The sequence below is a fragment of the Mus pahari genome, chromosome 3, assembly GCF_900095145.1.
Source record: "Mus pahari chromosome 3, PAHARI_EIJ_v1.1, whole genome shotgun sequence".
NCBI classification, from domain to species: domain Eukaryota; kingdom Metazoa; phylum Chordata; class Mammalia; order Rodentia; family Muridae; genus Mus; species Mus pahari.
In genome coordinates this window covers 9180284-9193445 of record NC_034592.1, presented here as the reverse complement: position 1 = coordinate 9193445, position 13162 = coordinate 9180284, and the positions used below count along the sequence as shown (strand labels likewise).

General features: G+C 40.0%; 1 protein-coding gene across 1 annotated transcript in view; it reads right to left on the bottom strand.

Annotated features, from left to right (window-relative positions):
* Gpr158 (G protein-coupled receptor 158) overlaps positions 1–13162 on the bottom strand; it is a 409577-nt gene that overhangs the window by 13107 nt on the left and 383308 nt on the right. The window contains exon 8 of the mRNA XM_021194755.2: positions 3391–3529. Coding sequence (XP_021050414.1) covers positions 3391–3529 — 139 coding nt within the window. The remainder of the gene's footprint in view (positions 1–3390; positions 3530–13162) is intronic.

Here is a 13162-nt window from a genome sequence, read left to right as displayed (position 1 = left end):
GATTTTATTGAGTATTTTTGCATCAATATTCATAAGGGAAATTGGTCTGAAGTTCTCTTTCTTTGTTGGATCTTTGTGTGGTTTAGGTATCAGAGTAAGAGTCGGTAAAGCACTAGGGTAGAGTGGGGGCTTTACTCACTTATCTTTTCAGAGTTAGTTCTTTGAAAAGTTAGTTGGTTTACTTTTATGTAATCTCCCCATTTTGTAAGAATGAAATGCATACTTATGCACAAACATATTTGAAGCATAATAACAAAAACCACCTTAGTCAACAGGATTTATTCAAGAAAAAAGACTAAAATGGATATTTGTGATTAAAATGTATCATTATTGATCTTTTCCTGGGAATTTTACAAGGATCAGCATTACTGATGATGTGAGTAAGGTCTTGAAAATATTTGATTTTTAAACATAATTTCTATTACTTTTCTCTGCCCATGTTCTAAGTCAGTGTTCTATAGATCTACTTCCTCCCTAATCAGAGGGAAAGGGAAGGAGGCATGAGGGAAGGCTATATGAGGGGGACTGGTAGAGAGGGTTGTGATTAGGATGTAAAGTGAGTCTGCTGTGTGAAACTACAATTTTGTTCATTTGTCCTTTCTGGCAATACAGATTCCCAAATTTGTAATTAATCAAACATGTATACATACATAAAAATACCTAGAGTGGTGTACCACTGTGGTAACAGTGCTTATCTTTGGGGAGTATGAATGGACTTCTTTCTTAACTATTTTATCATTTTTACATAGTAACTATGTGTTACCTTCTTAATAAAATACCTTTGAGCTATTACCTAAGAATCAATTTAATTGTCTGCTAATGAAAGGACCTGGGCTGTTTTACATTTCCAAATTCACTAAAATTCATATAGTGGTAAAACCAAATGAAACCATCTAAAGTAGACAGGTACATTTATGCAACTTCTTTAAGCTTTTAAAATTTGAACAATTTGTTTCTGTGAAAGCTGGCGGCTTATTGTGAGGAGAAACAGAAAACCTTTTTCACTCCTTAGTTCCACTGCAATAATAGCAGGCCTGGCAAACCACCTATAAGGAGCTCTTAAGACTCTGTGTCTTGTAAATAGAACATTTGGCTTGCAGCTAGTTACAGAGAAGCATGCTTGTTCACTCTTTTATTTTTTTAATTTTTTATTAGATATTGTCTTTATTTACATTTCAAATGCTATCCCAAAAGTCCCCGATACCCTTCCCCCGCCCTGTTCCCCTACCCACCCACTTCCACTTCTTGGCCCTGGAGTTCCCCTGTACTAGGGCATATAAAGTTTACATGACCAAGGGGCCTCTCTTCCCCATGATGGCCGACTAGGCCATCTTCTGCTACATATGCAGCTAGAGACACGAGCTCAGGGGGTACTGATTAGTTCATATTGTTGTTCCACGTATAGGGTTGTTAACTCTTAACACTTACAAGCATGACATTCTGGAGATTAGTAACAAAGAGTGACATCACTTGGAAGATAATCTTCTCTACCTCACGAGACCATGACAAGGTCTCCTGCTCTGTGCTGTTCCACATTCCAGAGCCAGGACATTCTCCCTCAGATTTGAGTATTCTAGTCTCAGGGGACTTAAGAAGCCTTCTCCACATTCTCTCCAGGTTCCTCAATTCTTCCCACAACTCTTCCACAAGATTCCTCAAGCTCTGTCTAATGTTTGGCTGTGAGTCTCTCTGCATCTGTTTCGGTCAGCTGCTGGGTGGGGCCTCTCAGAGAACAGTTGTGCTAGACTCCTGTCTGCAAGCTTAATGGAGTATCATTAATAGTGTCAGAGAAGGGTGCTTGCCCATGGGATGGGTCTCAAGTAGGGCAAGTCATTGGCTGGCCACTCTCTCAGTCTCTGCTCCATCCCCTGTCCCTGAAGTTCTTGTAGTTGGGACAAATTTTCCAACAAAGTTTGGACCCTTAGGTGACCCAGAGACCAAACCACCAACTATAGAGCAGGAACTGTCCCCGACTGTTGCCTGCCTGTGGATCTTGTTCCTCTAACTGGAGAGGGTGTGGCTAACCCTGCAGTGACTCTGTGTGCCGGGGTGGGGTGGGGTGGTGGGGTGGTGGGGTGGTGTGGTGTGCTCCCCTTAACAGAGGAAAGGAGAAGAGGTATGGGAGAGAAGGTATGTGAAGGTGGACTGTGAGGAAGAGGACTGTGATCAGGATGTAAAGTGAGTAAATAAAATCATTAATGGGAAAAAAGCTTTCTCCCTTAGCTTTACTTTAACCTCATATTTTGATCTCCTCAGCTTTCTAACAACTTTCATTTTCTTCTCATCTTTTATTTCTCCATTTTTGAGCTGCAGAGAGACAAAGCTGGGCCAGTTTCCCTGACTCCTGGCCTGGTGGGGTGTCCAGGGCTACTGGACAGTAGATAACCTCCTTTTTTTGTTTACAAGTTTAAGAACTGCAGCTGTTTGAAGTATCAACTTTTCTCTGGCATCATTGGTTCCCAAAGGCAGAAGTTAGTATCTTCTGAGTTTTCATTAAATGAGAGACAAGCATTCACAGAAACTTCTACCCATTACCAGCCTCCTGTTCCACCCTAACTCCAGGAAAGTCTGAATGTCAGCAGGGGAATGAACCCTAGCCCTTACATCAGGACAAAGACAGTCAACATTTCTGATGCAGTTCTAAGTGTATCCTAATTTTCAGTACTTTTTAAGCAACTGGATGACATTTATTTTTTCGTTGTTGACAAAATGCCAGGGTTCCTTTTGTTATCTGACCCCTGAGATTTTCATCTCATTTTTTAGTTACGATGCATGGGAAAGGTCTCAGAAGTCAGACGCACATCATTGCACTTGGCAAGTCTGCCTCCTTCCCACTCCCCTGCTGTACAGATACATAAGAGAATTACAGAGCAATGGCTAGTTGATAAAGTCTGGGCTCAGACATCACACCTAAGACAGGAGGACGCCAGGAAATAATGCTTAATAATCTAGTTATCACACTGAGCAGAACTTAGTAGAGCCCCCACACATGAGTTGCCTGAGCACTAAGAGTTTGGACGTCTAGACCAGCATATTAAATGTAAATAAAGGGAGTGTAGTACCTATAGCTATTTTATCACACATGTGTGTGATGTTTTACATCTCAGTAACTCAATACAGCATATAAATAAAGCCCACAGTATCTTGTAAGTGGGTTTACATACATGGAACTAATTCACAAAATAAATGAAGTAAGAAGAAAGAAAACCCATTGGAAGAGAATAAAGCAACTAGAACCATCTGCCATTTCTGCCACAATCGGTTATTCATAAAGCATTATCTTTCTTAAATATTTCCATTACTCATCTTTTCAAGTTTTGCTATTTAAATTAAATTACAACACACACCACAAATACAAAATTTTTTGTACCACTGCCTAGGACCACTCACCTAATTGTATGGAATATAGCCGTGATAATGAGCTCATTGTGAACTGCGACAGCCATGTAGCGTGGCTCATGAAATGCTGAAGGGACAGTCCGCACTGCATAGCAGAGATAAATGCCCCACAAGAGGAATAAAAATTCAGCTGTGAGAGGAACAAACAAATAATCCCTCATTAGCTTCATAGGTTAGGAAAACATAAAATTTAAATTCTTCAAAATGCCTTTTGTTACAGAAATAATCTTAGATTCTTATAAAGTTCCATTCACATAAAGATATAAATGACATGCCTTTAATTTTTTAATTTTATTTGTGGTGTATATTTTCAGAGGTCTCCGCTGCTGCTGCCATTGTCTATAACATAATTGGTATTCTCATTGTTTTGTTAATATGTGGGTTTTATTCCCTACAATAACTGTGAAAAGATTTTTCCCATTCTTAACCCAAGTTTATGGTATTCAGAGAGTCTGGGTCCTAACTCAGGAGCCTACACAGCGTCTGGAAATGTAAGTTCTGCAGCAACAATTCAATTCAGGAAGTAAAAGTAGCCACTTCCAGTGTTGTTAAACACTCTGTGGCATAGTTTACAAATGAAACATTGTTTCTTTACACATGACAGAAATTTTATCTTTTGTGGGTGGAGTATGGAAAAAGTCATAAAATCTTGTTGGACCTTTGTTGCCAGGAGGGGCAGGCATAATGTATCTGCCTGATTCAGAGCCTGACTCTTCCCTATCTCAGAGTAACCTCAGGTAGTGAGCTGACCCTCTGGAGCCCCAGTTTCCTCACCAGGAAAAGGAGTCTCATAAAGTGTACACTAGGAGATAATTTACTAACTAGGTGAGCTAGCATACAAAAAGCACTTAACATGGTTCACAACTCAACTTTTTTCAAAGATTCCCATTGTCAGTTTTGTAAATTGGTCATTGCTACATTTTCTTTTTCTTTTCATTTCTTTTCTGCCTTTCCTTCTTTTTTATTTTTTATATATTTTTTATTTTTTTAATTCAGGGTATTATCTCCATCCTAAATCACCTGAATCCAGGGATTACAGGCATGTGATACCACAGCCTGCTTGAGCACCAAGGATTACAGGCACGTGATACCACAGCCTGCTTGAGCACCAGGGATTACAGGCATGTGATACCACAGCCTGCTTGGGCACTGCAATTTGAAGCCACTTGGACTAATCCACTTCATCTCTCTTAGTAACATGACCTTGTTGGAAAATTGCATTTAACTGCTGAGAGCGACAGCTATCCCATGGAGACACCCTGCATCCGAGGTCACCCAGATGTAACCTTGCACCTGAAATGCTGATCCCCATTCAGAGCAATGATTGTCCGCCCCCAAGCCAAGCAGCTCTCTCTGCTAACATTCCAGCTTATTTCTAGCAGAATTTAAACATTAGACAATACTCCAATTACTGGAAATCCTTTAAATAAACCAATGCTTAAATCCCTGACATGGACAAAAGCCAAAGGGAAAAAAAAAACAAACTTCATTTCAAATCATCAATAAGATTTAAGGTAAATCCAATTCTTCATCTTGATGGCTGCTGGCTATGTGTGTGAGCACCACCCCCAGCCATTCATTATTAGGTGTAGAGCAGGAAATGAGACCATCTTTATAGGCCACTTCCTTTCCCAACTTTAATAGCACCAAATGACCTTTTCCCCAAGTTTGAATTCTTGGAGTCCTTTACATTCTACATTTTAAGCATTCATGTATATCCATGGCTCTCAGTGACTGTTTGTTGCCTAAGACTCTATAGCTGCTTTCTGAGTCTATCTAACCTGCCTAGGTTCACTCACCCTAACAGTAGTAGGGAAGCCACTCTGAAACTCCATTTTGATCAAACCAGAATTTACATAAATGTTTGCTAATGATTTTGGGCTAACCTATTCACATTTCTACTAAAAGATTTGTTTAAATCTTTGAAACACCAGAAATGATTCCTGAAAGAGACTCTAAGTGTCCTCTTGAAGGGACACATGCTCTTGGTTTCAACATGTCCTTGCTGACCCCTTTCATGTTAGGTACCCACACTACTTTTTGTTCTTGTATTTTCCCTATTTACATCTTAGACTCTCATTTCTTTCTTTCTTATTTATTTATTTATTTTTAAATAATTAATTAATTATTTAGTTTTTCGAGACAGGGTTTCTCTGTGTAGCCCTGGCTGTCCTTTGTAGACCAGGCTGGCCTTGAACTCAGAAATCCACCTGCCTCTGCGTCCCAAGTGCTGGGATTAAAGGCATGCACCACTACTGCCTGGCTTTAGACTCTCATTTCTTGTCTGGTCCCTGGACAGCCATTTATTTGATGGGCGTCAATTACATCTCCATTCTTCATCGTGGTACCCATGGCTCCCCATAACATGACATCATAGTGTACACTCAGTGTCCTCTCCACTGTGCAACCAGAATAAGCTCTCTGAGCTGACCCACTGTCCGTCCCTTTGTCCATTGAACACTATTGAGATTGATCTTTTCCATCTGGTAAGATGGCTCATTGGGTAAAAGTGTTCTCCACAAAGCCTGCTTATCTGTGTTCAATTCCTTTAACCCACAAGGTGGAAGGAGAGAACTGACTTCTGCAAAGTGTCTTCTGACTCCCACACGTGTGCAGTGGTGTGCACACATAAGCCAGTGTGTGCGCATGTATACAGAATAAGTAAATGTATGATAAAAAAGGACCAACCCCCTTCTGAGTTCTTATTTATACTGTCAATCCCACTGATAATTTTCTTTTACTCCCAATTCCAACTTCTCTTCCTCTTTTTTTCTGGAAAAACTCAATTTAGTATTTGGGGAATTTCCTGTAAGACTACACTATATTTTCACAATTTCTCCCTCTTATACCTTCTCTAACTTGTCCAATGTTCACCCTCTCAAAAAAATTTTTTTGCATATATGTGAATGCATGCCCAATTAGTGCTGCCCACACAGAAATGTATTTAGGGCTGACCTCTCAGGATTGGGCAAACTATCAGGAGGCTTATTCTTGAGAGATACTGATCTTCCCTCCCTCAACAGCTACAGACCCTTTGCAGCAGTTCTGTGGGTAGGTCCTTTCTCCTCTTCCTGGTCTACAAAACTCCTGTGCTGTTTCTTCTAGCAAAGCTTATAATCTCATTTTTTCTGTTGCTTCCTGATCCATGAATCTTCTTTGCTTGGGCAATCCGTGCAGAATTTATTTTGCCTCAATTTTTCTTTAAGAGGCCTGTAATTGACCTGGAAACCTCATTGGCATAATTATTAACAATAGTGACCACTATCAGCACATATAACATGTCTATCATTGTATTTGGAACAAAAGAGTGTGAAATGCGTAATTCTTCTAAACAGCGGTAGCACACACAAAGACACTCTGCTATAGTTGAAGGATGCTCATGAAGCTTGCCTGATAAAGTAGCATTTGCTGCCAATCACTGAAGCACTTTTATATATCATCATAATGAAGATTTTAAAGGTAGTCATCAGCTTAATTGGAATTCCACAATGGAAAATCATATTTAAAAACATAAGACAAAATAAAATTTCTAATAATAGCTAAGCTAAACATTAAAATCATTTCATTAGCAATATCAAACAATACACTCTCAATGAAAAACAATTTATTATTCAAAGTACCAATTACACTAAATGTGATATACAAAAGATGTGCTTAGGTAAGAAAAAAATCAGTTTCATATAATTAACTTCAGGCTAACACTGCAATTAGTAGAGAAAATATGCAGATGTTACCAAATTCTGCAGATATTACGTGGGAGTTGAAATATGTGTTGGGCTTCTGCTTTCAAAAATAGTTTCTTGTGTTAAATGATCTCTACAGGAAGAAGGAGTGTAGTTTAAAAAGGAATTGCCTCTACATTTAAAGACCCAAATATGGTTTAAAGAAAAACGATGTGTTTTATTTTCAATCTATAATGGATAATGATATTGAAGTATCATGGTCTTTTAAAATTAACAATTAAGGATGAAGATTATTCCAAGTTATATTTCAAAAGGCTAGGAAAAGCATAGAAGAATTAGTATCAGTTCTGAGACACTAAAGATGTCCTTTGTGATACGAGGACTCCCACCAAGCCTAAAAGAAGAGCTTCAAGGTATAAACACCATTCAAACTGTGGAGCCTCTTACCAAGGTACTGAGGTACCTACGTTAACAACCTGCTACCCCTGTTGGCTACATCAAGTAACTTCAAACAGAACAAATAAATAGATTATTAATAACATATCTAGTGTTTTATTGTTTTCAAGTGTTTATTTTAATACCCTCTTTCCTCTTGAAATTCTATTCACTCAGAATCATTTATGATCAAATTAGAAAGCATTTATGACAGTATTAGGAGGAGCCCAGGGTCGACAGCTCAGAGACAACTGTAAGTATACTATCAAACAGCGTAAGTCATGCTTGTGATTAAGGATGGGGACAGGGTGCATTCGTTAATGCACTTGCTACACAAGCAAAAGGGCAGCAGCTGTTCTGATCCCCTCAGATGTCTGGTAGGTGTGAAAGGTCTACCTGGAATTTCAGCCTGAAAATGAAGAGACAAGAGACTCCTATCCTTGGTGCAAGGTGACTCTGTGTTTGAGAGAACCTGCCTCAATGATTAAAATGGAAACACTCTGGAGAGGCATTCTGGACATCAACCTTGGGCCTCTACAAGTATGCAAATGCATGTGTGCCCCCACACATATAAACATACACACAAATACATATACATTGCCCCTCCCACATATATACCACACTCATACTCATGAAATGAGAAGAAATTTTGAGTTTATCTGAAATTCCAGAATTATGGCATTCTACATGCACATAAAATTTGTATTTTGGCTGCTTGGCTTGTCTGCTCTTTCTTTGGTTAAAGTATGAGGTCATATGGGTTACAGAAAGAACATGGCCATTCTGACACAGTTAGAAGTGACGACATGTGCCTTTGCAGTCTGGGAGGCTTTCTGCTTGTCTGTGTCTGCTACATACTAGTGCAGGGTGATCTGTTGATGTTCTGATGGTCTGAATCTGTGTCTATTAAATGCTATTAAGAGAAGTATCCAGAAGCAATACAATATATAATATATAATATTGTATGACATTTCATTGCTGGACCGAAGAGACTGGAATGTCTCAGTACTCTGGAAGCAAGGAACTGTGTGCCTCAGCAGAACTACAGGACTTGCCTGCAATAACCCTATCTACTCCCCTTGTACTCAGTGACCACCAGCCCTTGGCTGTTGGGCAGTGCTCTCTAGATTATATCCCAGGCCTCAGTTTCCTTTTGCTCATTTATTAAGAAAGGAATAGACAGAACACTCAAAATGAATCTATCAAGCAGCAATAATTTGTATGTTAAAAATTACTATGTTCATTAGAGATGTAGTGATTAGAGTCCTATATAGAAGCATATTCTGTGTCCTCCATTGATCTGATTTTTATAGCCTACATCTGTTGAATATACCAAGAATTGTGCTAGATGAGTGCTATACATTTACTATGATTGTGAACGTTTTATTAATATAACAGTGGCTCCTGAAGGATTCTGGAGGAGAATTTCTGAATGGCAGTTTCCAAGCTGGGCCAAAAAAATTGATGGGATCAACGAGGAATAATGTGGTTATCCATACGAACACTAATAGTCTATATGGATATCATACCAAAATGAACAGTCCATATGGCTATCACACCAACACTAACTGTGTATATGACTGTCCACACCAATACTAACAGTCTATATGGCTATCACACCAATACTAACAGTCTATAAGACTGTACACACCAACACAAACAGTCTATATGGCTAGCCACACCAACACGAACAAACAGTATATATGGCTGTCCACACTATCTGCACATATGACTATCCACGTCTATACTACTAGGCACTACAACTGTGCACATAACACTAGCAGATCTTGTAATGACATGACTGCTTAGTTCTCTTACCCACTCACCCATTGCTAGGAAGCTCTCTAAATACTCAAACACATTCACAGTAGTTTTTACTTCCTGTTTCCCTTTTCATATCTCTAGAACTTCAATTAGTTTTATTTACACCATCCTTGAATGTCCAGTAAAAAAAAAATAAGAAAACTAGTAAATTAACTAAAAGTGAAACTCACCACACGTTTTTGGCATATATATTACAAATTTCAGAGATTCCCAGAGGCAGCAAGCCCTAAGAGAACCGGAGACATCAGCGCCTATGTCACATCCCACAGACATCATGAGACAGAATGAGTTGAAAAACTTTCAGGGCACAATTTTAGGATTAGTATAGTGAGCTGTGTCTTTTAGAATGTTCTTTCTAAGTGGGGAAAAAGCCTTGAAATCACTGGCACAGGGGGAAAGTTCCTAAACAGAACTCCAATGGCTCATGCGCTAAGATCAACAAATGATAAATGGGACCTCATAAAACTGGAAAGCTTCTGTAAGGCAAAGGACATAGTTGATAAGACAAATCAGCAACTTACAGATAGAGAAAAAAATCTTCATTAACCCCACATCTGATAGAGAGCTAATATCTAAAATGTATGAAGAACTCAAGAAGTTAATGTCCAAAAACCCAAACAACCCAATCAGATTCTACCAGGGGTAGAGAACTAAACCAAGATTTCACAACTTCTCAGCTGAATGGCTGAGAAGGACCTAAAGAAATGTTCAAAGTCCTTAATGATCAGAGCAATGCAAATCAAAAGGACCCCCGAGATTCCACATTGCACCACCCAGAGTGGCTAAGAACAAAACTTTAGGTGACAACACATGTTGAAGAGGATGTGGAGAAAGAGGAACACTCTTCCATTGCTGGTGGGATAGCAAACTGATACAACCACTCTGGAAATCATTCTGGAGGTTCCTCAGAAAATTGGAAATAAACGTACCTGAAGACCCAGCTATACCACTTTTGGGAATAAACCCAAAAGATGCCCCACCATGCCACAGGGGCACGTGTTTCACTATGTGCATAGCAGTCTTATTTGTGATAGTCAGAAGCTAGAAACAACCTAGACACACCATGATAGAAGAATGGGTACAGAAAATGTGGTTCATTTGCACAATTAAGCTGTTAAGAAAGAGGACATCCTGATTTTTGCAGCCAATTGGATGGAACTAGAAAATATCATCCTGAGTCAGGTAACTCAGACCCAAAAAGACATGCATGGTATGTACTCACCAATAAGTGGATATTAGAAGAAAAGAAAAAAGAAAAGAAAAGAAAAGAAAAGAAAAGAAGAAAAAGAACTATTACAGAATATTCAAGATACAGTCCTCAGAACTTAAAAAGCTCAACAAGCTGAAGTGCCCAAGTGAGGATGCCTCAGTCCTACTTGGGAGAGAAAAGAAAGCAATCACAAGTAGGGAGGGAGGGAGAAACCTGGGAGGGAAAGTGGACGGAAAAGAGGGGAGGGTGGAGAGAGAGAGGAACCCAATCTGGTATTGGGTGAAGGAAAAAGGACTGAAGACCTGAGGGCCAGCAGAAAGAATGCAAACAGGCAACCTCAGGAAATAGGAGGTTGGGGGAACCCCCCAGAATGCACCAGAGAGCTGGGAGGTGAGAGACTCCCAGGACTCAAAGATGAAGTGCCCAACAGTAGGGAGAGAGAACTTATAGAGCCCATCTCCAGCAGGAAGACAGGGCATCAAGTGAGGGATGGGGTTGCCATCCCACAGTCACAACTCTGATCCATAATTTTTCCTGTCTGAAAGAATTACAGGGATGAAAATCAGAGGAGTCTGAGGAAAAGAAGGTCCAGTGACAGGCCCAAAGTGGGATCCAGCTCAAGGGGTGGTCCCAAGGCCTGACACTATTACTGAGGCTATCAAGCACTCACAAAAAGAGATCTATCAAGACTGGCCTCCGAAAGACCCAACAAGCAGCTGAGTCAGATATATATACTTGCACCCAACCAATGGACAGAGTAGCAGAACCCTGTTGTTGAATTAAGGAAGGCTGAAAGAAGCTGAGGAGAAGGGTGATCCTGTAGGAGGACCAGAAGTCTCAATTAATCTGGACTCCTGAGATCTCTCAAACACTGGACCACCAAACAGACAGCATACAGCTAATATGAGACCCCCAACACACATACAGTAGAGGACTGTGATCATTCAGAGATGATGCACATAACCCTGAAGAGACTGGAGGTCCCAGGGAGTTTAGAGGTCAGGTGGGGTGGGGTGTGGGGGCATCCACGTGGGGACTGGAGTAGGGAGGAGCTGTGGGAGGTGGAGCAGTTGGGGGCGAATGGGAGGCCAGGGAATGGAATATGGGATGTAAAAAAATAAATTAAAAATAAAATAAAATTTAAAAATAATAGAATGTTCTTTCTATTTCCAATATTGTATGTTTTACTTAAGCACTGTTATTATGGGGTGTACTCATATGTTAAAGGCTTTGCCCCAGCTCATGGCACCATGAGAGTTGGTAGAACCTATAAGAGCAGGGGTTCGGTGGAGAGTGTGCAGATTAGGGATAAGCCTCAGAGATGGACATCATGGGACCTTCTCTTTCTTTGCTTCCTAGCTGCCATGAGATAAGTAACTTCCTTAAGATGGGCTATCTCTGTAATGTATTGTCTCTCTACAGATCCCATAACGATAGGCTAGCTGACCTAAGACCCAAAATGTATCCCCCACCTTCTCCTTTATTCACTGAGGTCGAGTCTCCCTCCACAGTCCAGCTAACTCACTATGTCACCCAAATTGAACTGGAACTTGCAGGCCTCCTGCCCCAGCCTCCCAACTGTTTTTCTAACCACATATGGCTGACCTTGTCTTCTTTCTTTCTGTTGCAACACAGTCTTATGTAGTGTGTAGTTCAACAAAACCCAAGAAATGCTGGAATGCCATAGGAGTGGTGATCCTCACTGCCATCTCATCTCTTTCTCCATGACCCTTCAGTCCTGATCAAGGTAGTGTCTCCCATTATGTGTTTGTGTCTTTGTTTTCATGTATGCTTGCATGCATGTGTGTTATTGGGTATCTTTCCTTAGTCACCCTGTCTCTCACTGGTACGAAACTTGCCAAGTAGGCTAGGCTGCAAGCCAGTAAGCCCCAGAGGTCTTCCTGTCCCTGCTCCATAACTCCTAAAATTGAGGCACTAATACTTTCTCTAACTTTATGTTCTTGATACTATAACTGACTATTGCTCAAAGAAGTAGAAGTATGTTTTGGAGAAGGTGGTTTCTAGTGAAGTATAATCCAGGACAAGCTTTTACCTTTGACTGGAAATGGAAACCACATTTTAAAAATGGAAGCATGCAATGAAGCATGAGTTAAGGCATATGGTGTATTAGACTAAAAGAAATTTATGTATAGGACCTAATTCAAGAACATTGCTCTGAGTCAGATGGGAGGAAGTCTAACCCACTTTCTTCGGTGCTCATTAACTTTTCTTCTTCATCTTACTTACCAGATACCTAGGCTTCTAGGATATTTGTTGCTACCTTGAGATTTCTCTATATAATTCAATTAAAGAATAATTGTACTTTCCTTCTAAACATTTGCATAGGAATAATTAAATTAAGAAGGCATTGTCTGTTTTGTTAATTTAAAATATACCAGGAAGGAGAATAAGGAAGAGTGTGTCAACAGAGGGGAGGAAAGCAAAGATCATGTTTCCTGTTCTGAAAAGATACCACATGGTATTTTGAACAGTAGGCTAATCAGTGTGAGAATTCACTGAAATCAATACTTCAAAATTCCTCACGGGAATGTGAACACAGGCATATTATGTCTGTTTACTTATGACTCTGTAGACAGTCTCTCTCTCTCTC